Here is a 24,617-nt window from a genome sequence, read left to right on the forward strand (position 1 = left end):
AATATTCCACAGACATTAACGTTTGTCAAAGGAATGCTGGTAAACTCGTCTTTTACAATGCTCGGATTCTGAAGGGACCAGAACAAAGGGCTCCTTGGTGGCACTGGTACCTGGATGACGGCGTTGCAAAACTCCAGGGAGTTCATGAACTGGACGAGAGAGGGGAGCAGAAGCCAGTCGTCTTTGAGAAGGCAGTGCCATTCCTCACCCTTCTCTTCTAGCTTTGTGGGCAGCGAAGAGTAGAGACCACTGAGCCCGGTCGCGAGTACCTGCGTTCAGAAATACAACATAAGCCCTTTTCCAAAGTTCTTAGGCCGCAACCAGGGGATGCCGATGCCACTGGTCCAAGCAGCAAGGCATTCAAATATTAAAAATATGAGCTAGCGGGGAAGGATTCAGCAGGTGGGGACGGCAGGGCAGGACAGCTCCAGCGGAGGACACAGCAGCACCGGAGGGATCTGGCTCATACGCACATAGTTGATACGGCCGGCGTGTCTCTTCTGTGCCAGGATATGCCGGGCTAGGGGTGCGGGGAGTGAGGGACACACATGCAGAGATGAAGACAACATGATTCTGCCCCCAAGGGGGGCAGACCCATAAGCAATGCATGATGGTACGCCACGCTGAGTGCAAATCCAGGGACGGCCGGGGAGGAAGCCCCGCACGGAGGCAGCCCGCAACAGAAGAGCCCACAGGTAAGAACCATGAGCAGCTTTATGAGAAAGATGCCCGCAGACTTGTTAAAGGTCATGACCAATACGCGCAGGTTTACAGTCTAGTAATCTGATCGCCACAAATGATAGCCGCAAGAAGTGGGGGTCAGGGGTCAGATGTGACGATTACTGTTCAGAGAAAAGGTGGGTCTAAGCTGAAGCACCAGCGATAAGACAAGAGCAGAGGAAATAAAGTAGAGCATCACGTGTGAGGTGGCTGTGAAGACGCTCTAGTGAGGCCTCCGTCAGTCCAGTAGGAATCCAAAGCTCGTGGGGTTTCCTTCCTCCACCAGTGCTAACATGAAACTTCCAGCGTTTGGGCTGAGGAAGTGAGGATGAATGAGACCTCGAATCTGTCAGGTCATCCAGCTTGGTCCTTAAGAAAAGGGTGATGTCTTTAATAGAGATAGAACTGTAGGAGAGAAACACCCTTTTCACTGGGTACCTGTTGATTTTACCTTGCAGAGTGTAAGACCAAGGAAAACAATGAACTTCACGGTACGAGAGCCCTCCCAACTGGGAAATGGCACTAGCCAACAGCACCTTCGAGACCCCGACTGGCAGCCACACTGAATAGGCAGGAGATGCTCAGAATGGATGCAAGGCAGTTAATCTATAAAAGGCATTGCTCCACAGTAGACCCTAAGGTTATGAGGAACTCAAATCAGACTGAAACCCTCAAGGAAACATTCAATCCTGAGTTAGGCCCAGAAGAGAAAGGGTGACGTATTCATTGATCTCACAGTCTAATAAGAGATGAAGAGACCAATTACAATAGTGCGAAAAATACTCAGAATACGTAATAGAAAAAATACGGTACTGTGGATATACAAAAGGCCCTTACCCCAGACCTGGGGGAGTGGGAGCAGGAAATGTTCTCAGAAGTGATGTCCAAGCTGCTGAAGAATAAATAGGAGTGAGCCCAAAAAAGAATCTTGAATGAAGGAGGGCTGTTCCACGTGGAGGATGTACAAAAACTCCAAGAAAAGATGGCATCTTCCAGGAACTAAGAGAAGTGCCGGAGTATTGGAATGTAGGTGCAGAGGTGGAAAGCTCCAGACAGGGTAAGCAGGAGTCGGATCCTGCAGGGTTTTGTAGGCCAGGGAAAAGAGCTTGAGGGACACCGCAGTGGGGAGCGCACTAGACAGAGGTGTGCATCTGATGATTAGTAGGAGAGGGATCTGGACTAAACGTGAAGATCCGGAGCCATTAATATGTAGATGGTACCTAAAGCCACAGACACCAGAGAGAGGAGGGAAGGGAGGCTTGGACAGATGAGATAAAATAATCCAGTGTTTGGCATCAGAAACAGAAAGTCAGAAAGAGGGGCGCCTGGGTGACTCAGTCGTTAAGCGTCTGCCTTCAGCTCAGGTCATGATCCCAGGCTTGAGCCCCATATCGGACTCCCTGCTCAGCGGGAAGCCTGCTTCTCCCTCTCCCACTCCCCCTGCTTGTGTTCCCTCTCTCGCTCTGTCTCTGTCAAATAAATAAATAAAATCTTAAAAAAATAAATTTAGGGGCACCTGGGTGGCTCAGTTGGTTAAGCGCCTGCCTTCGGCTCAAGTCATGATCCTGGAGTCCCGGGATCGAGTCCCGCATCGGGCTCCCTGCTCAGCAGGGGGTCTGCTTCTCCCTCTGCCCTCTTCCCTCTCGTGCTCTCTGTCTCTCATTCTCTCTCTCTCTCTCAAATAAATAAATAAAATCTTTAAAAAAAATAAAAAATAAATAAATTTAAAAAAAAAAGAAAAAGAAAAGAAAGAAATGCGGCAACAGGCAGTTGAACTTGGAAAAATTCTCTGCAAACTCATCGTTCCCTCTCCTATTCACTGGTCCTGTGTCCACAGCACCCTCTGTGTCCCTCTGTGTCCCTCTGTGGAGCAGTGGTCTTTCTTGCATTTATTAGTTTGTTGGCTGTCTTCTCCAGCTCACCTGATCTGACTTGGTCATTCTAGTCCACACTGGAGGTGTGGATGACCGTTCCCATCAGGTATGCTGAGTATCAGATGCTAGCAGTACTTGCCATGAGTAACACATCCAGCTCAACAACAGAGTACAGGCCTGGAGACTGAGAATCTGGAGGTGTTCATGTAGAGAAACCGGCTGATGCCATGGGAGAGCGGTGGATGGGGGTGGGCCCAATATGGAATAGAAGCCCCCAGCGGACTATGAGGGGCCGTGAGAAAAACAGATAAACCATTTCAATACAGGAGAAATCCAAAGATTATATACATTTCTGTGTTTGCTAGTGACCTTTATGCATGCATTCCTTCACTCACTCGAAACAAATCGAACACCTTCAGGCCAGATACTATGTTACAGTCCAGGAAATGAACAGTAAACAAGATGGTGCCCACTTAACTCTTTCAAAATCCGGGCATCTGTGGTCCCAAAGAAGAACGTCCCCTGCTTAAAGTATTTAACTCCTTGTCAACATACCCAAACAAATCATTTTAATTCTAGTTTTGAATGTGACCCCAGTGAGTTGCTGGTTATAAATCTGGAGCCTCTGGCAAGAGAGAACACAGACCAAGAGTTCTCCTTGCAGGGAAATCTAATCTTGATGTCACATTTTAAAAATCAATTACATTTGCTAACTCACACTAAATTAACCGCAGCACAAAGGCTTGAATTCTGCATAGTCCCGATTCCTTAACCACTTTGAGACTTTGAAGATGAATTCATAAAGACAGGCTTAATTTGTCTGACTAAAAAGCTGGGAATCACTATTTGGTATATCAGTGTAATTACAGCAACATTAATTTTCAAATTACATACATCACTGACAGTAATTAAAAATAACACATACCTAATATTCTCTTTTCTAAAAGAGTATTTGGAAAAGCGCATGGCTGAGATCCAAGGGGAAGCCTGCCTACGCAGAAGGACAGTGCCGTGTGCAGCCGGACACGGAGTCCCGCCGCGTTCCTGCCTCCAGAAAGTGGAGCTAGAGGATGCCTGTGCTATCTTCTTGGGAACGGCAGACAAACAGGAAGAAAAGAGTCTGCGGAACAAAGAGTGGGACATAGTTTAAAGAACAAGATTCCAAATCTTTTTTTTTTTTTTTAAGGGAAGAGCTTCGTTGTTTTTTTTAAGATTTTATTTATTTGACAGAGAGCACAAGCAGAGGGAGAGAAAGGGAGAAGCCGGCTCCCTGCTGAGCAAGGAACCCGATGTGGGACTCGATTCCAGGACTCTGGGATCATGACCTGGGCCGAAGGCAGCCGCTTAACCGACTGAGCCACCCAGGCATCCCAAGATTCCAAATCTTGACTGCTAACTATTTATATCTTCCTTTCCAAGTCTTTGCTCAGAGTTCAGATTCATTCACCCAATCCACAAACATTTCTAGAACACCACAAGCATTTCTAGAACATTTGAGAACACTGGGGGCCAGGTACTATGTACAGCTGGTGCTGGGGCCAGAGCGGAGAACAAGTCAGAGCAGGTGAGCTGGGGAAAACAGCCGCTAAACAAATAAAGATGACCGGAAAGACCACTGCTCCACAGAGAGACACAGAGGGTGCTGTGGGCACAGGACAAGGGAAAAGGAGAGGCAACCACAGGTTTGTGGATCATTTTCCCAGCAGTTTAATGGCACAGTCTATTTATTTTTCAATTTTATTTTTAACTGAAAAATTTCAAAATAAAAGGACACTGAACATTTAGTTAAAAATAAAATGTCATGGGGCGCCTGGGTGGCTCAGTTGGTTAAGCGACTGCCTTCGGCTCAGGTCATGATCCTGGAGTCCCGGGATCGAGTCCTGCATCGGGCTCCCTGCTCGGCAGGGAGTCTGCTTCTCCCTCTGACCCTCCCCGGTCTCATGTACTCGCTCTCTCTCATTCTCTCTCTCTCAAATAAATAAATAAAATCTTTTTTAAAATAAATAAATAAATAAATAAAATAAAATAAAATAAAATGTCTATGGGGCGCCTGGGTGGCTCAGTCGGTTAAGCGTCTACCTTCGGCTCAGGTCATGATCCCAGGGTCCTGGGATCGAGCCCCGCCTCAGGCTCCCCACTCTACGGGAAGCCTGCTTCTCCCTCTCCCACTCCCCCTGCTTGTGTTCCCTCTCTCTCTCTGTCTCTCTCTGTCAAATAAATAAATAAAATCTTAAAAAAAGAAAAAAAAAGAAAGAAAGAAAAGAACGCATGTGCTGAGACGGGCATCATGGCTTAGGACAGCAGTGTTTCCAGGGGACGGAGGAAAGAGGACATGCACAGAGGGCTGAACAATTCAGGGAAGGTCCATCTTTAACTTGAAACATCTAATGGTACCTGGTTAATTTTAGCAAAAGAAAAAGATTTTCAGTAGATGGCTTTAGTCTGAAGCTAGCAGCAGAACAGCTGGTGGGGATTATTTGATGCAACTTGCCAAAATAAAAAATCTCATAAATTTGGGGTGTGGGATACATAACTTCCTATCAGTGGCTGTGTACCTACAGGTTGCTTACTTCAATTTGCATTTCTTGATTTACATATAAGCTGCTTTCTACTTTTGCCAATATGTAACAAGTGACAAGGGCATCAATGTTTGGCCAAAAAAATCCAAAGTGATAGGGTCATATACAGTTGCCAATCATTTCTTGGCACTAAATTGTTCCCCAGAGTATTCTCAATCTCCTTCTTTTCTTGGGAGAGCATGTCTTGACAGTAGAGGCAGCTGAACCAGCCCTTCCTATCAACTACAGCCGCAGAAGTTTCCAAAAGTAGTCCAGCTTCCTGAAAGAGTCATTACTCTTCCCAAAGCCTGATGCTAACACACTTTGACAACCATACTAATTAGAGAAAGCCTTTTGTCAATTGTGGTCCTTAGCTGGATAACTAACAGAGTACGCTTTCATCTTCAACATAAAGAGTTCTTATTTTTTTTAATTATGTTGTCAGATGTAATTATAGAAAACTGGGTACAAATGAGATTATGGGATCTATCCTGAGGGGCAACTTATCACAACGAAGCTCTGTGTTCCATTCTGGTAAATAAGGTCAGCTGGAGCTATTGTTTTCCCTCCCATTTTAATGAACTATATAGTGTTTTAAAACATGTGGGGTTTTGTTTTTGTTTTTGTTTGTTTGTTTTTAAGTAAGCTCCACACCCAGCTTGGAACCCAAAGAGGAGGCTTGAGCTCATGACCCTGAGATCAAGACCTGAGCTGAGATCAAGAGTCGGACGCTTAACTGACTGAGCCTCCCAGGTGCCCCTAAAACATGTTTTTATAAAAGCAACAATTACTCAGTGAAAATCTGCTTAAAACACACAATAAGTGGATATCCTAACACTGAAAACATGCTCCATTCTGCTAATATATTTAAACTTTGAAGTATGAAATACTACAAACATATAAAACAAAATAGAAAAATCTTCCCAGAGATTTAACAGATTTTAATATTTTGCCATAATTTCTTTGAAGCACTCTATTTTTCCCCCAAAAAAGCACATTACAAATAGAGCTAAACCCTACTCCAATCCCACTGCCATCTCTTCTCCTTCCTTCATCCCTAAAAGTAACCACAATTTTGACCTCAGGGCATATTATTCCTGTGCTTGGTTTTGTAATTTTACTGTATACATACATATCTAAAAAAACAGTATACACTAAGATTCTGTGAGTTAAAACCCTATGTAAATTTATCTAAATACTAACATATTGTATGAAACCTTTTGCTACTTTTTCTGTTCAACATGTTTTTAGATTATTGCTGTTCCCACATGTAGATGTAGTTGCATGCTAATACATGTGATTTATTCATTTTGAATCCTGAGTAGTATTCCATTGATACAGACTAATCCAGTTCATTTATTTTTCCCTCAATGTATTTCTATTTTGCTCTTCCTCAAATCACTATTCAACTCAATATCTTTTTGCATATATCCATGTGCCAGATTTCCCTAAAGCGGATATCTAGAAGTGAAGATGCAGGATCACATGGTATGCAACTATCCCATCTTATTAAATATTGCCATAGCTTGCCTAAGTTATCGTACCACTTTATATTCTCAAGAGTTCCTGTTTTTCCTCCCCCTTGACAACATTTGGTGTTATCGGATATCCAACAGTTAGCCACCCTGATGAGCATTACCTGGTGTCTCACTGCGGGTTCAATCTGCACTTCCCTGATGCGAGCGAAGATGAGCATATTTTCTTATGTGTATTGGCTTTGGGTGTCTTCTGGGAATTGTCTGTTCATATCCTTTGCCCAGTTTTCTAACGGGTAGCTTCATCGTTTTCTTACTAATTGATAGCATTACAAATATTTTTGTGTATTTTGGGTACCAACCGTTTGTAGTTATATGTCTTGCAAATATCTTCTCCCAGTCTGTGTTTCTGTTGTTAATTCCAGTCGTTTCTTTACGGTTCATGCCTTATAGGATGTCTTGATATTTTATTACCCATGTACAAAGTGGTGGTTACACACATGGGTCCTTGAGCCAGGCTGCCCAGGTTCAGATCCTGACTTTATATCTTACTAGCCATGTGGCCTTGTATAGATTTACTTAATGTCACTGTGCCTCAGTTTCTTTATCTATAAAAAGGATAGGACACTCGTACCTACGGTTGTGAGGATGAGATGATTTAATACATGTAAAGCATTAAGAACAGTATTTGGCATAGAGTAAGTTCTCAACAAATATAATCATTATTCATGATTATCTGTTATTCCTGGTCTTTTACACACATTTATATAATTTTTAGCATTGATTTGTCATGTTTCATGAAGAACCCTATTGGGATTTTTATTGAAGTCACATTAACACCTCACTAACGACATCTTACAATTGCAAAGGGGATGTGTTACCTTTACATGGAGAGATGCAGTGGTCATCACTTTAACCAATCAAGTGATCAAGTGTAGCATCACGAAAGTGAGACAACCTAGCACATGCCTCTTGATTTGTGATGGCTCAGCTGTTAAGCATCTGCCTTCGGCTCAGGTCATGATCCCAGGGTCCTGGGATCGAGCCCCATGTCGGGCTCTCTGCTCGGCGGGAAGCCTGCTTCTCCCTCTCCCACTCCCCCTGCTTGTGTTCCCTCTCTCGCTGTGTCTCTCTCTGTCAAATAAATAAAATCTTTAAAAAATAAATAAATAAAAGTATTTGATGTCTATAACTTAATTCCAAATGTCTGTATCGTCATTTCAAATGGTACAGCACAACCAAAAAGCATAGATGATAAATACAAATAATAACAATTTTGAATGTAAGTGGTGTGTATGGGGTGTTCATTTCAGTATTCTTCCAAGTTTTCCATATTTTACTTTTCTTCATAATGAAAAGTTATAAAACACAAATGGCATTAACTTTATGGACTTATCTGCAGGAAAGTGTCATCTACACAATACCTACAAACTAAATAGCTTTCCATTCGTTTAGGTCTACTTTTATGCCCTTCAGTAAAGTTTTATAATTTTCTCTATAAAGGCCTTTCATATATTTGTTAGATTTACTACTCAAGATACCTTAGAATTGTGTTGCTTTTGTAAATGGTATCTTTTTTTAATTGCCTTTTGCATACTGATCAGGAGAACCACCTGGATATTTTGATGATTTGTCTTGATACCTGTGTTCCTTTAACAGACTACCCAAAACAATTCAAATAAGCCCTCTGTACAACTGCTCCCTCACAAAACTATTTTTAGTAAGCTTCTGCCTCCACAGCATTGCTCATATCCAGCACCTCCCTTCCATTCTCCTCCCTATCGCTCTTGTTTCTAGACCCTAATGTAACTCCCGACCTCCTCAGCATCTCCCAGTCTTGAGCAAACTCACCCATCGCACACGTTAGATTAAACTCCTAAAAGAACTCTGATTCTATTGTGTTACGACTCAACGTTTCTTCAAGAGCTCTCTGAAGTGGATCCAGCAAACGTGGTAGGCAGACTGATGCCCCCCTCCTACCCACGCACCCACGCTGTCTGCTCCTAATCCGTGAGCCTGTGAATATATTAGGTTACATGGCAAAGGGGAATTAAAGTTGCCTGTCAGCTGATCGTTAAATAAGGAGATTATCCCGGATGATCCAGGTAAACCCAGTGCAATCACAAGGGCCCTTAAAAGTGGAAGAGGGAGGCAGAAGAGCAGAGTCAGGGGGACAGTCAGAGAGATGTCATACTGCTGACGGTGGAAGGGGAGGAAGGGGCCATGAGCCTAGGAATATGGGAGGCCTCTAGAAGCTGGAGAAGGCAAAGAAATGCACTCACCACGAGAGCCTCCAGAAAGGAGCACAGCCCTGCCAACATCTCGATTTTTGCCCAGTGAGACCTGCTGGACTTCTAACCTACAGTAAGATAATACTACTGTAAGATAATGAATCTGTCTTGTTTAAAGCCACCAGTTTCTGGTAATTTGTTACAGCAGAAATAGAAAAGTAATAAAGCAATGTACTCCAAAGATGCTTAGATTCAGGTGAGAAGTCCCATTTTTACCTATGATATATTCTTTAAAAAGAGTCTGTAAGAAACTACACTATTGAAGGCAATAAGGAAGGGACATTTACTATGTTGATACACATGAAGGGAATCAGCACTTTACTTCCCATCTGACTATCAATCTTTGTACAATTTCTAATTCTACTTGTCAGAACCCTGAAGAGACAAACGGTACCCAGAATTTCTGAACTGAAGTTCGAGTTTTCAAAATTTTTACCCATTGTTTGCCCCAAAATAAATATTTACCAGTAAAAATAAGAATCTAATAGCATAAAGAAGACCACTGCTTTTGAACCTTAAAGCAAAACACAATGCATTATTCACTAGGGTTGCTATTGAGCATCTTGGGCAAGTCAATTCTTTACCGTGCCAGACTGTTCCACAAACTACCAGACATAAAGCATCCCTGGACCCTGCATACTAAACACCAGTTGACCTCCCTCCCCGGCCACCTCATGTCCCTATGACGACAAAGCACGCCCCCACAGACATTCCTAACTGCCCTCTCCCCTGGTCAAGAACTACCCATACAGCCTTCGTTAATAATGAATCTAATCTACTTACGGCAACTTGCCTGGCCTGTTCCAATAAAACTCATTAATAGTCTTAACGATTCCGGCAGAATCAGGCACACTCAAGACAATATAGTTTATCAAGAAGTGTAATGAGGAGATGGTAAAAAGAAAAGCCAATAGGCTAGATAGTGTTCACTGAGCAGAGAACATAAAAAGAGCCGTTACCCAACATCTCCAACAAACCAGAAGATATAAATCTGCCATTCAAACCCCGCTTCCAAAGACAACACTGACACAAAAAACTAATCAGAGCCCTAAAGTATCTCTAGGGTCCCAGACGGTCCCCATTCCTTTCTGGACCTGTGACTGTGGTTGGACCAGTGGTATAGCAACGTCTGCCAAGGACCTCGCACTTTCTTTCTCACATGCCGATGATCAGGAAACTGTACAGATTTCCTGCTCCCTCAAACTGTAAATACGTATTTATCTTTAAAAATAAAACGGGTGCTTTGTATCTACAATTATGGTCATTATCTTGCTGAGAAACAAATTAATTTGTGAAACCAGCTGAGCGGGCTCGCCACAGGCCATGATTCTAGGGTGCGAAATGGACTAGAAAAGCAAGAATATAGAAAGTGCAGGTTTCACTGATCACTCAGGATATGCTCTTAGAAAAAAGTTAAAATCATTCCTAACCCAACAGAAATGACACAAGAAATGGTAACACATATAGTTTCCTCTGCTGGCTTATTTGGAGCTGACAATGCTCAGCCAAATAGCATCTCAACTTAGATTCCTCTGCTCCCTCCAAAAGATTTCCTGCAAACATCTTTCCTTAGAAGGTGCCAGGGACAACTTGCTGAAAAGAAAGGAAGAGAAAAAGGATTTACCAGTAGCACAGGAGAAGAAAAGAGTGTGTAGAAAGCATGCCAATGAGGGGACTTACTGGACAAAAGTAGGTGTTCTCCACGATGTGATGGGCTACCATGCTGTTCTCAGCAGACAGAGACATGATGAACAGCAAAGCGTCCCGGGCCTGCTGACCTACTGTCCCCTCTCGGTGAATGAAGGGAATCAGAAGGGAGAAGATGAGGAAGTTGGTGGCCCCTTGGTCCTCACTAGTGTGGAAGAAGAGTTCCAGAATAGATGGATCTTTGGCAAGGATGGAACAAAGCTGATTGAGCAGGACAACCAGCTTCCCCTCCACAGCGGGGGTGGTTGTTCCCGAACAAGAGCTCAGCAACATCATCAGGGGCTTTAGGATGGGCTTGTGGTGCAGCAGAGGCTGGTGTGACTGAGTGACCAGCATCTCATACATCTTGAGCTGCTCGATTTTAGTCTCATCAGTAAATTCCCTCCGCAAGCTCCAAAGGAAGAGTTTCTCCATGATGTTCTCTGAGACCACAAATTCCAGAATTGGCCCCATCGCAGCATCCTTGGCTTGCTCTTCGATCAGCAAGAAGAGCATGTGTTCTACATAATTCTGTACAGCACTGGCCTCATCTGGAGGGATGGATCCATACTTTGCCTGGGTGTTCTTCAAGGGGTCATGCTTCTCTAAGATCTTCACAACCTGTAACCAATTCAAACATTTGTCATCCATCTCGTGTTCGCCATAATTACAAAAACACACCACCACAGATTGTGCCGTAGCTTCATGGAAAATGCAGGAGCCATGGCCCACAATAAGATAAATATGAAGGGGCGTCTGGGTGGCTCAGTCAGTTAAGCTCTGACTGTGGCTCAAGTCATGAGGCCAGGGTCCTGGGACTGAGCCCCGTGTCGGGCTCCCTGCTCAGTGGGGAGCCTGCTTCTCCCTCTGCCTGCCACTCCCCACCCCTGTACATGCTCTCTCTCCCAAATAAATAAAATCTTAAAAAAAAAAAAAGATAAATATGAACACTGTATTTGTCTCTCTCACGAGAATAAAATGAAGTGGTTAAACTATAGAAAGCATATGTCTGAAGATGTTCATTTATAATAGTTATAAATTTTGGCAACCTAAATGTTGAAGAAGATCGTATGGTTAAAAAAACTAAGCTACATCCATTCATAAGCCTGTGAAAAATTGTGAGTGATATAATAGATGAAAAGTAAGTTATTTATAATATAGTTAGATCCATCACTATCAACTATGTCAAAAACATGTATATGAACAAAGATCAAAAAGGAATATGGAAAAATAATAATCATTTTTGTGTTCAAAGGGATGACAAGTTCTCAATTTTTTTTCTGAACTGTCAAGAATATAATACTGCTTTTTAATTTTAAAATACATTAAATAAGTAAGACTGCCCGTGTTCTTCTACAGAGTTGATTCAGAGGTTCCAACAGGGGGACACAGCTACTCACACATCCTTGACAGAACAACATCCCTCCCCCCGCACTTGGATGGGCACCCTCTTCCACCATGCATGCAGGGTTAGGATGGATGAAAGGAAACCAATGAACGAGGTACACATACCTACCAGAATCAACCCTAGCCTATGGCATATACTGGAACTAAAAAAAAAAAAGAAGAAGAAGGTTTTGAACTCTGCATTTTTTTGAACCAGAAAAAGTTCTGAGATGACCAATTACAAAATAAATCCCTAACATAGCAAGTTTCTGTTGGAGGCGATAAAAAAGTTTTGGAAATAGTGGTGATGGCTGCACAACACTGTGAATGTAGTTAACACCATTGAACTGTACACTTAAGAAAGGTTAAGACAACGATCTTTGTTATATACGCTTTACCACCAAAAGAAAAAAATCAATTTGACAGTAAAATATAAATAAAATCCCCAGGTAGGTCACGTGACAGCCCTGGTGTTTCCTCTCTGCCGGCTACTGAATGCTTCCTACCTCTCTCTTGAGGTAGGAAGTTGAGTTGAGATTTTTTTTATCTCAACTCCCATGTAACCGTATGACTTGGAATTTCCAGGATAATACCCGCTCAATTTACTTCCTTTAAAATATATACACATAATTTTTAGACAACCCAAATCCTTATCAGTGACTTGATCTTTGTTCCTTTCTGCCTTCCTGAACTGTATGCTATAGGGATTATGTTTGTCTTCTGCAGTACCTTCCTGGCCCAGTTCTAGAACGTGCTGTTACATGTCCTATATTTAGGTTACAGAATTTTTGCAAGTCACTGGGGAAGCTGGCAAAGGTACAATGCTATGTCAGCATGCATGAGCAATGAGAAAAATCTCTTTCTCTGGAAAAGGTCTAAGATTTTCCCCTGTCAGAAACAAGGCAAAGAAGCCTTTATAGACCAGGCAAGTGTATTCTTACAGAATGAATAGATTTCCACAGAATCTGTCATCTCAATCAACTTCCATTATAAAATTAATAATTCTGTCCCAAAGGAAAAAAATCACTCCAATACCCGAGATGACATTTCCAATACGAAAGGCCTTCAGTTAGCAGTTACCCGGGGGGTACATGGCTCAGTGACTGGTGGCCCCAGTGTACCCACTGGACATGCCCTCTCCTTCGCTGCGTGCCAGACTCCAAAATTCACCCCCCGCCCCAGCCTCCCCTAACCTCCCAGAAGTCCTCCAGAATTCCTCGGAGGCCTGACGACCTCACTGGCAGAAACGCTGGGGCCTAGCTCTCCTTTCTCTCTGCTCTGGCCTTAATAACTTCTCAGAGCATGGGACCACAGCACTGTACTTGTCCAAAAAGGGCCTCGACCTCAACACCCATGTTCTCCAGCCGCAAAAGCTCCAACTTCAAGGCTCCACATTCTGAAGAATAAATTAGCAACACACTTTATCAGTTCCATCATTTCAAAGTCCATATATTGAGTTTACTTATGAGAGCTATCTATACAGGTAGGCCTCGGGGTAGAAATATAATTATACTTCCCATGTGTGCTCAGACTTTCTGAACTGTCTAAAATTGAAACCGTGCTTTATACACTGTTAGTGGTGGGGCAAATTAGCTCAGTCTTTCCGGAAAACAATTTGGCAATATGTAACCGAAGCTATAAAATTGTTCCTGCCCTTTGACTTGGGAATCTCACCTTGGGGAAAATGCCCCAAGGAAACAATCCAAAAATAATTTGTTAAGAAAGGTTCACGCCAATGACATTTTCAATAATGGAAAATAAGAATATCATTGACCCAGTCAACAATAAGAGAATCATAATTAAAATGTTACATCACCATACAATAAAGCTATTAAAAATAAACACCAAGTGAACAAAATCATCACATGCAAATGTACATATGAAATAATTTAAGTTAAAAACTAAACATACTGACAAATAGACACATGATCAGAAGGGAATCTGAAAAGACATAAACGGGATTTTAAAGTTAATGAGTTCTTCACCCCTGTAAATTGATCTAATTTCATAATATAAATAAAAATAGACAAAGTAATCTTGTACTAATGTCTTTTAAAAGGGCCCAAAACACTGAGTTACAAACAATTCATAATTGAAATCTCCTAATTCTCAGAAATTCCTAAGCAATAGAAACTTATACATGTGTATATGTACTTAGACTACATACATGTATGTAAGTATTTCTTATATATCTAAATGCGTAAGTAATATACAGCAGAACTACTTACATGGTCACAAAGTACATCCTTCTCATAGATTATGGAATTTATATGATTTATTCCACTGTATTCCTTTGCAAACAGACCTTTTTTTTTTTTTCTATGAAAAACCCCCCAAAAAAGAGAACTGAGGTTTTTATACAGAATGCAAACAACTGGGCCACTTTTGAATTGAAGCATCTTTACCCTCTTTATACCATAAACTCCTCTACACTGCCTTCTGGGTTACCGGGCAGAGAATCTCAGAGCAGAGCGATAACCCACAGAGACGTAAGGTTTGCTGGTCCTGTGGAATGGAGCAGACATACTAGGACGCCTCACTCATTCCCGGCCCTGGCTGGGTGGTTTCACTGCCTGGAAGAGGGTGTGTTACACCAAGGCCTGTGAGTCACGGAATCCACAATGCTCAGCAAAGTGCTAATTATGCCTGTGCTCACACATGTCCTTAACCTCTTTCCTCAGGTGTCAGGACCCGCCCAGGCCACCTCCTTTTCCCTTCCTGGAAGACACACCCATGACCTGCTCTTATGAGTGGGTTCTCGGGGCCCATACCCAGGGCCTGGGGCCTAACCTGACAGGGAATGTCTAAGAAGCTTCTTGGCTAGAGCACAACATGCACTGAAATGCCAAAGAACTTCCGATGTCCCAAGTTTGCTGCCCAGATGGTGTCATAATTCTCTCCGTTTCTGTAGACAGATTCCTGATGTGACTGGACTTTTCCTTATTCTTTCCTTTAGTGCTGTCTTCTTGCATCACTTCCACCAAACCCCAAGATTCCTGTGTGCCCCCTTCTGCCTGCTGCCTACTGTCACGCATTGATCTACTCTGACCTTCCAGTCCCACAGATCCACGGCCCAGGCTGCTCCCAGTGGCGTCCCCAGGCAAAGCACATTCCCCTGAGTATCCTCTATCTTAGGCTCTCAACCTTGCCACAGGTCTCCCAGCTCTGGCTTCTGGGCTATATACTCTGCCTCGGGGACTCAGTTCAGGGCGAAAAACGCCACTAAGGGAGCTGGAGGGACCCAAGGACGGAAGAGAGGGAAAGCAAGCAAAACATGCTGTGCAAAATATTTCCTTTACAAGTTCACTTCTTTAGGCTGAAAATGCCACCGAATAAAGCAATCAGCCCCTGATAAAGCCCAAGCTCATTAAGTAAGCCAGCTAAGATGGGAAATAGCATTGTCAATGTTTCACTGATCATAGCTCGGCATTTGTTGGTCCACAAACTTTAACAAATACAAGCTGGTATATATATATATATATATATATATATATATATATATGGGTGAATCATGAGCCTGGATCACATATAGATCCTCATGTAAATTATCACAATTCTAAAAAGAAACAAATACACAAAAAATCAATAGTGTAAATGATGGTACACAAATTATCATCTGACCAATAGAGCTAAATTTTAACCTAACTTCAAAGTCATTTGACCTGTAAACAGGGAGGTTATTACAGGTAAATGAGATGAACAAATAGCATATTTCTTTCATTAAGGATATCAGCTACTCCTATCCTTAGCTCTACTGATGGTCCCCATCAGTCAGTAATAATAGGTCTGAATTCCAAATATTCACAAATTCTAAAGAGGAAGCTCAAATGCTTTCAGAATGAAAGAGCCACATAATCACTCCTCCAGCTAACAAATGATTATTCTTCATGGTAAACACAAGGGTTTATCTGTCAACTTAGCTTTGACTCCATCTTAATATTGTTTTATGTCTTACACACATGCATGTATTAAGAGATGATTACTTTTGCTACTTTGGTTGGAGCCTAGTTATTTCAAGAAAGTCACATGAGTACAACCCATACTTCAAAATCCTTTGGAATGCTAATTTAAAGTGGCATCGTGGAAAAAACCAAGTTACTAAGCAACATTTTCCATCACACAGAAGAAGGGCAGGCTTGTGCGATCTTAAGCCAAATTCCACTTAATGTACCAAGTAACTACAACAAAAGTAAGTTTCCATCCAGTCCTTAATCATTACTTAACAGCCGTGTCTTTCAATCTGGCACATTCCTTGCACACCTACTGCCATGAAAGACATCTACCAAGTCGTCTCTTTTTATATTAAGATAACAGCCTAATAATATACACGTGATTGTACAATTTGGTTCATTTCAGCTCCAGCCCCAAACTCGAGAGGCATGTCTAAATCTGGGATAAAACAGGATAAAGCAGAAGCTCTATCTACATACCATACCTCCTTGGGACCAAAGATGGTCTAGCACTACTACAACGAAGAAACACGGTAGGAACATCAATCAATAAAATAACATAATAAACTAATCCTTCACTTAGGTATGTTTTTTAAATTTATGTATTAGAGAAAGGATTTAAGAGTAATGATCTATGTAATAATATTCCATTCCATGGCAAAAACAGACTTATCACTGAGCATACAGAGGGTGAGTTGCTGACATTTCCACAGGTTCAACACTTTAAAGTCCAAGAGAAGCACAAGTTAATGCCTCAGCCCTCGAAAGAAACATAGCTTTTGTTCTGCTTTACTTTCTACTGTCAAGTTTAGAGCTACTTGATAAGCTGAGATACAAATTTTTTAAATATTAACAAACATCACTTGACTAAGATATTAAGAAGATCAGATTCTCTAATACTTCCCCTCTTTTCATCTCTCAAAAACTTTATTTAATTGCTGTCAGTTAGTCTATGGCAAGGCACAGACCAAAAGAATGAAGATGAACAGAACAAGGGAATTGGTTTCACAGGGGGCAGATTGAAATGCACATCTCAAATCCATGTATCAGTGCTCTATACTTCTTTAATAGAAATCAGGCTACTTGGAGCTCCATACAAGATACTGTACTTAAAACATATTATCTATTTTGCATTATTATGGGAAGACATTTGACTTAATTAACTAATCTAATTGTTTTTCCTATCCCCATCCCTACCAAGACAAAAGAGGCTACTAGACCCACTAGCTTTACTTCATCTGCTGCCATTACTCTATTCGAACTCTGACATTTTCTTGGCTTAAGAACCCCAGACTGCCTTGGATGACAGCTGGTTGTATAACAAGCTGTCCCTGACAGACTGCAAGGTGTAGGTGGGCAAGCGGATATCCTCCTCCATCAAAGTTTGCTTTTTTAAGTCAAGGTCTGGAACAGAAGCTACTAGTAAACAGCGGAACAGAACCTGTCAAATATATGTTAATTATGCTGAATTTGTACCTAAGTATCCTAACAAACAGAAGAACTGCGGATACCACAGACTACTGTTGACTTCATTTTCCCTAGTTTAACACATAAAAAAAGCACTGTGCTTGCCAGCTAATCGGACACTTCAGGAAATACAACGCTGTCACCCAGTTCTGACTAGGTCACATTTCTTGCCAGCCTTACAGGTTTCCTCGGGTTGCCTCAGGGGAACCCGGGGGCTGCCATCACACCAGTCACAGGAGTTTATGTCCGACTTTAAGCGTTCTGCATGCGCCCCCAGCCTGCATGACTCATGGCCAAGAGCTAATGTATAAACCTCTGAAACAGTGAGAATCATTTATTCCTATCAACTGAAGGTTCCGGGCCTTACCTCACTTGTAGCCCTGCATCTCCTCTTTGCCCTGACTTCCTCACCTTTCTTTCCTTACCACTGAAAAAAGCCAACACTGAGCATTCCTTCCCAAAACCCCTTCTCTAAAATGTTCTTTTCCTTTGTCATCAAAGTCTTCCTTTCCTAGGGGCGCCTGGGTGGCCCCGTTGGTTAAGCGACTGCCTTCAGCTCATGTCCCAGGATCAAGTCCCTCATCAGGCTCCCTGCTCAATGGGGAGTCTGCTTCTCCCTCTGACCCTGCCCCCTCTCATGTTCTCTCTCTCTCTATCTCTCTCTCAAATAAATAAATAAAACCTTAAGGGGAAAAAAAAAAAAAAAACCTCCTTTCCTGTAGTTAAGCTAGCCAAATCTCATTCCTCCATTTCCCAAGCCATTTTCACGCATAATAGTCCCTTCCTTTGACTTCATTCCTGTAATCATTATTATTCATTTTCTAATAATGTATCTCACCTCGTCCTCCAAATTAGCGCATACATTCTTTAAAAGCCCAGACCCTGTTCTTCCAAGGCTGACACATCCCCATGTCCCACCCGTGCAGCCTACAATGATGAATCCATAGCTGGGGCTAATAAACCTCCATTTAACTATAATTGTGTTGACATCCACATGCATTTCTTCAACCAGTATTTTTATTCATAAAGCAACCGAAAGGCCCCCAAGAGCCTTTCTTGGAAGTAGACAGAGACTGCGGGCACTCTGCAGATTTATTTAAAAGGAAAAGTCAGGCCTAAAGAGGAAAGCAAGGTAAAGAAATGGGTGAAAGAGGAGTAAGATCAAGAGTGTCCCCACTTTACAAAAGGAAGTGTTTAATAACTGAACACCATTCCCTCTGACAAAATTATCCTTACCCTCAACTCAGTATTTTTCTGTACTCAACAAAAGGTGCCATGCTTCAGATCACCCAAAATGTTTAATGATGCTGAAGTCATTCATATCGGATATGGAAATGAGTAATATGATTCTGGGACCAATATTTACTCCTTCACCAATGGGAAAGAGTATTTACACATTCCTGAAGTAAGACTCTCTACCAGCACTCCAACAGCTTTGGAGAAAGCTTGCCCAGGATGGAATCTGACAGGGCAAATGATACATCCGCATAAAATCAAGAGGTTGATGATATATCTTGTCTTTGAAGACTGGTATAGAATACTGAATGGATCCGATCACAGATTTCTCCACCAGGAATGCTACAATCAAAAGTACTTTTATACAAATAAACAAAATGGGCCCAGAGCCAAGAATGTATATTAGAATGATGGACTTTCTCAGCCAAATGAAATGACTAAGACTGGAAGCATTCTCAATATAAAACATCTGACTGCACACTCCTACCAGTTAAAAAAAAGAAGAGCGCAAATAATTACTAGATACAATAATAAATGTGCACATGCTAATATGTAACTATATTACGTACTTTATAAACACAAAATAGACATTTTCAAAAGATAAAGATAAAAATAGGCCTTCTAAAATATTCTTCCCACACCCAATGGACTAACAGGCACACCCCTTAGGGTTCACAACCCCACTTTGGAGCCAGCACATTAAAATACTTATAAAACTGCAAAGTCAAAGATAATTACTCTAATTATTCAAAAAACTCGTGAATTACTTTCCTCTCTTTGCTAAAGCAGATGTGCCCTTAAAATCCAGAGCAAATCCATTAAGATTCTAACAGCAAAAAGTCAGAGAATGGGAAATGCATAAAAAGTCTTGGAAGCTTTACACTAGTGACAAGAAGCTACAGAGTGTAAATGACCCAGAAGCAGAATTGATTTTGTTTTTGATCTAAACTGTGTCCCCCATAATTGCTGTGATTTGCAGGCTCAGTGCTTTAACCCCTCTACTGTTTCCGGCCACAGGAAGGAACTGGGTAGTCACTAAAAAACTGTCACATAAATAGCCACTTACCAGCTCACCTAGGGAGTGTAATGTTGGACAAGTAGTAAAGAAGGCCAATTTTATTTATTTTACTACTTGTAAACTCCCTGAGGAAAGCGGTGAGCTGATAAATTTTCTGAACATTCAACCCGTAATTATCTATACAAGCAGATCAGAGTTACACAGAAGTCAAACTGAATAATCAAAAAAACTTTATAACCAGCTTTGTAATGAATTCAGATACTGCCAGGCATCTTCTTTCCTTAAATGACGCAGGGACCACCAGCCCGAAAAATGGTAGAGCACAGAGGTCAAATACACAAGTCAAGGAACCAAGGTCTACTATGTACTTGCTTGGAAACTCACTATCTGCATAACCTCAAGCGAGTTACTCCACATGTCTAATCCTCCACTCCCTCATCTGTAAAATGAGGAAGCTAACACTAATGGTCTTATGGGTTTGGGGAGAAGAGTAAATGACATAAGGCTTTTGAAGTACTCAGCACAGCACTTGGTAAATATTTAATAAGTATTAAATATTTATATTTAATTATAAATATTTATATATTTATATAATATAATATAATTAATATAATAAAATATAATTTATATATTTATATAATATATATATATATATTTTAGAGCTGTCAAGAGTGTAAGGACTAGATGGAATCAGCAGGGAGGAGGGAAAGAGAGACTCTAATCCTGGTCAAGTCTATTGCAATGAAATGTCAAAGTCCCTTTCAGGCCAACAGCTGTTCTTCCAAAAGTATCTGAGGAACATACATGTTCCCTAATTGCTTTTATGGAAACCATGGTTTTCAACCAGATACGTATTCTAGGAAAGCAAAAAAAAAAAAAAAGTTGCTTTTCTTCCTACCTGCAAGGGTTTTGCTCCCTATGTTTCTGGAAGCCTAGTCACCCATCACAGAGGTAGGAAACCCCTGGTTCAATGGGATAGAGGCCTTGAGAGCTACGTAGACCAGCAGAGAAAAGTGCAACTCATACATTACCTGCGCCCAGTGGTTTTTAAATACAATCATGCATGTTTCTGGGTCAACTCCCTGCAGGCTCACGGCCTGTGGGAGTTTGTTTTCCGTCGTAACCGATGACATCATAAACCTTCGTAAATCAGTGCTTCTAAGTCATATTGAATTTTCAGGAAAATTTGGCAAGCAGTCACTAACTTTCAAGTATCACATAAGAAACGTAACTTCTTCACATTTCACTGTCATCTTCCGAAACCTGTAATGACAATAATAAAAATGCATCTCGTTATGTTCACATATTAAATAGGACACTGGCCATTGAATTTAAATCAAAGCATAGACAGTCTTGAAGTCCAACACAGAACAAAAACATCTACAAAATAGACATTTCTACCCAATTATAGGCCCCCCTATTTACTCTTACCTTGCTACTAAAAATATAAAATAATGAAACTACCAAAGCGATATGCATAAATTAAATAATTATTGGTTTTATTTTCTTCACTACCATCAACCACAACCCCCTAGATAATAAGTCTAATCATTCAAACTGTTTCTATAACCGATCAAGAAACTATGATACCAATGTTTGTGGAATTTAAAAGCATCCAAAAACAGGAAAACCATTAGTTAATAGTGACAGAAATAAATGCCCTGATGCAACTCGGGGTAGGTATAAAACAGCACCCAGACTCCTGGGTCCGATATGATTGAATTTTTTCTCATCAATGGCTGTCATAATGGAATTGAAAGCATTCTCAGTCATTTCATAGCTACAAACCAAGTTAAGGTTTCTGGCTTTTCTGAAAAAGAACAGAATTCCAAGTAACCTTGACAAATCAGAGACAGAAATGATCCGTCAAAAACAAGATGGTGCTTACTCGGTGTGAGTACAAGGTAACACACTTACAAATGAAAAATGAATTAGGTGGACAGAATATGAAGAAAGTCCAACTACCACAGAGCCAGTGGGGAGAAAAAAGATACTGAGGTCACAGAGCTTACAGCAACTATGGCCCAGTTGCATGGGGCTGACTTGCAGACGGAAGCAATACAATAGTGGCAGTATCTCCTGTTTGATGAGCCCACAGAAAGGACTGGGTCCAGTTCAAAATACTATTGGTTTTCAGCGTACAGACTGGAGAGAGTCTGGGCTAAAGTGATTACACGATAATTCTTAGTGCACTGGAAAACACAACCCATGATAAAATTTCCAGATTTGTAGTGCCCGAAAAACCTTGCTTTTTCAACTGAGTAGTATGAAGGGTATTATGAGGAGAACACTGGTCAACCGTTCCTCCTACAAACAATAAAATGTGAGAAAGGGGCCTTAAGGTGAGGATTCGGGTTAGACTTGCGGGTCAAGTTCTTTGTGGGGAGTGAAATTAAACACTAGAAAATTGTTAAGGAATATTCTGCTGGGGGTAGCAGGCGAACCGTTCGGCATTCACATCTTGAAAAAAATGGTAGGACATAACAGAAACTGGTTAGAATTGATCATTCTGAGGAAAGGAAACGTTTTTTAGGGAGAATGGAAGAGGGTAAAAGTATGTAGAAAGAGGAAGGCCTGTTTGAGGGAGGCTCACACAAATTACAGACCTGAGGGAAACAGCCTGTGTGTATCTTCTATGACCATATTTTATTATTCAAATTGGTGAACTCTCTGACATGTAATTCCTAATAATTCCAAATTTCTTGTTTTCAGTAAGACATTGTTCACTGCCAGCAATGACCCTTTGCCACTGGGAGGCATGTTTTACTGGGCCCACGTGCCTCCCCACACACACAGGGTATGTGGTCCCCATCTCCGAGGTCCTGGCCACTCCCTAGAATCCTACAGCCAGCCTCTTCACCTCACTTTTGGTTACCAGGCTGGTCCTCAGAGGTATCATTTCAGCGTACAGACCTGTTTTAAGTGATAAGACATAAACCAAGTTCTGACTCAACTCCCTCATTGTCTTTAACATAGGAGTTCTGTGAAAGTGTCTTTTATTCAGATGATGTAACGATCACAATGAGGAAAATCAGAGTGTTTTGGTTTATCCCAGAGGTTCAGAAAGTATGAGACTCCCTGAGACTCCTTTCAGCTCCAGGATTCTCAGATTCGTCTTCAAACGTATGAGGGGAACATTCAACATGCCAGCTGCTTCTAAATGAAAATTAGAAACATGCTCTCTCAGGTCTGTTAAGTTCGTTCTCAAAGGGACTTCGCATGCAATCTTTGCAGATAACGAGACTGCATTACAGACAAAATAAATCTCTTAGCTAAAGTCGTAAACTACAAGTTAGTTTTGATGGAAATGGAATGTAAGTCTCTTGATTCCCAGTCCAGGGTTCCTTCTAGAAATCTTTATTCTCCTTTCTCCTGACTATAATCCCTGGCCCTATTCCCTTAAGGAAGCTGTATGTTCTCTGAGAAAAGTGCATCTCACTTGGATGATGTTTATCCAATCATACTTTTGAAGCAGATGCCTGAAGAACCTAAACACAGGCAAGTAGAGCAAGCCACATTTAAAAAGGAAACACTATGCCAGAAGATTCTATAAATGAAAATACTTCCGAATACACCCAGAGACAAAAGAGCTGGATATTTCCACTCTCTTTCTCTCTTATTCCCATGTTAGAGTATTAAAGCACTAGCATGTCCCCAGGGCAATATAAAACTACAAGAGATGGCTCCATATTTATGAGAGACATAGAAGGGCACCTTTCCTCAAGCACCGAGGTTTCCAATACATTTCTGCATTTGCCTGTTCTCAGGCTTTACTTTATTCCTTTTTGCATTTTTCCATTCCAAGCTTTTTATTTAACTCTCAGAGCACAGCTAAAAGTTCCAAGTGAAGAACAGAGCAGGACAAAACTTAGCGAAAAGCCAGGAGCAGGTAAAAGAGGCTGCAGTCACCAGAATGTGTGCTTGAGTCATGCATATGGCATTGTTGGGACATTTCCCCCGTTCTGGCCCTCCGCTCTCTTCAGCCTATCATACCCAGCGCTGGGACTGCTCAGAGGAACATTCTTGCCACATACTCAGCCTGTTCTTCCCATAAATACCCACATGCACATCAACTCGGATTTCATGCCTGAGAAAGAGCTCTGTAAACCATTCAGAGTGATTTTGTTCTTTCTTCAAATGAACCACCCACCCCAAAAAATACCCAAAGGACTCTGTCCAACAGTGGTTGCGTGTGGTTTTGTGGTGTGGTTGTTGAGTTTTTTTGGTATGGGGGGAGGAGCTATCAAACCCATGTATACACTGGCACAGATTCTATATTGCAAAGACAGAACTGACTATTGTGTAGTCAAATTCATGTATTTCATTAATAATATATACAAAAATATTTTTCATCAGTAGGGAAAGAAAAATGTTATTAAATCATTGTTGGAGCTAGAGATAACTGACATAAGAATTATATGTAGGGCGCCTGGGTGGCTCAGTTGGTTAAGCGACTGCCTTCGGCTCAGGTCATGATCCTGGAGTCCCAGGATCGAGTCCCGCATTGGGCTCCCTGCTCGGCAGGGAGCCTGCTTCTGCCTCTGACCCTCCCCCCTCTCATGTGCTCTCTCTCATTCTCTCTCTCTCAAATAAATAAATAAAATCTTTAAAAAAAAAAAAAAGAATTATATGTATTCTTATTTGCCTTTTTTTAGAAAGTACATGATATCTTTTGACTATGAGAAAAAGCACACACATATGCTTCCATATCACATTATAAAATATACTATATAATCATAAAAGCTTAGATTCTAGTCATCTAGATTATACCTCTACCATAAAAATTCCTTCAACTTCATTTCCAAATAGACAGACATCTTTATCTAATTTCAGCCTCCTTTCAAAACCACAATACTTAGGAAAGCTATAAATGTGTGAAAATCACATTTTTCCCCAAACTACAAATGACTATATTTTAAAATACCCCTCTTTCACTATCATACTGAAATTACAGTG

The 24,617-nt window shown here is 41.4% G+C and overlaps 1 protein-coding gene across 3 annotated transcripts in view; it reads right to left on the minus strand.

Moving 5' to 3' along the window:
* FAM160A1 (family with sequence similarity 160 member A1) overlaps positions 1–24,617 on the minus strand; it is a 227,955-nt gene that overhangs the window by 59,178 nt on the left and 144,160 nt on the right. For all 3 annotated transcript variants that reach the window (XM_035022906.1, XM_035022905.1, XM_035022907.1), the window contains 3 exons: positions 20,693–20,924; positions 10,599–11,225; positions 111–269 (listed from right to left, as the gene is read on the minus strand). In XM_035022906.1, the coding sequence (XP_034878797.1) occupies positions 111–269; positions 10,599–11,225; positions 20,693–20,797 (891 nt within the window). In that variant the 5' untranslated portion in view covers positions 20,798–20,924. The remainder of the gene's footprint in view (positions 1–110; positions 270–10,598; positions 11,226–20,692; positions 20,925–24,617) is intronic.

Source organism: Mirounga leonina, unplaced genomic scaffold, assembly GCF_011800145.1.
Source record: "Mirounga leonina isolate KUSES-001 unplaced genomic scaffold, KU_Mleo_1.0 Mir_176, whole genome shotgun sequence".
NCBI lineage: Eukaryota > Metazoa > Chordata > Mammalia > Carnivora > Phocidae > Mirounga > Mirounga leonina.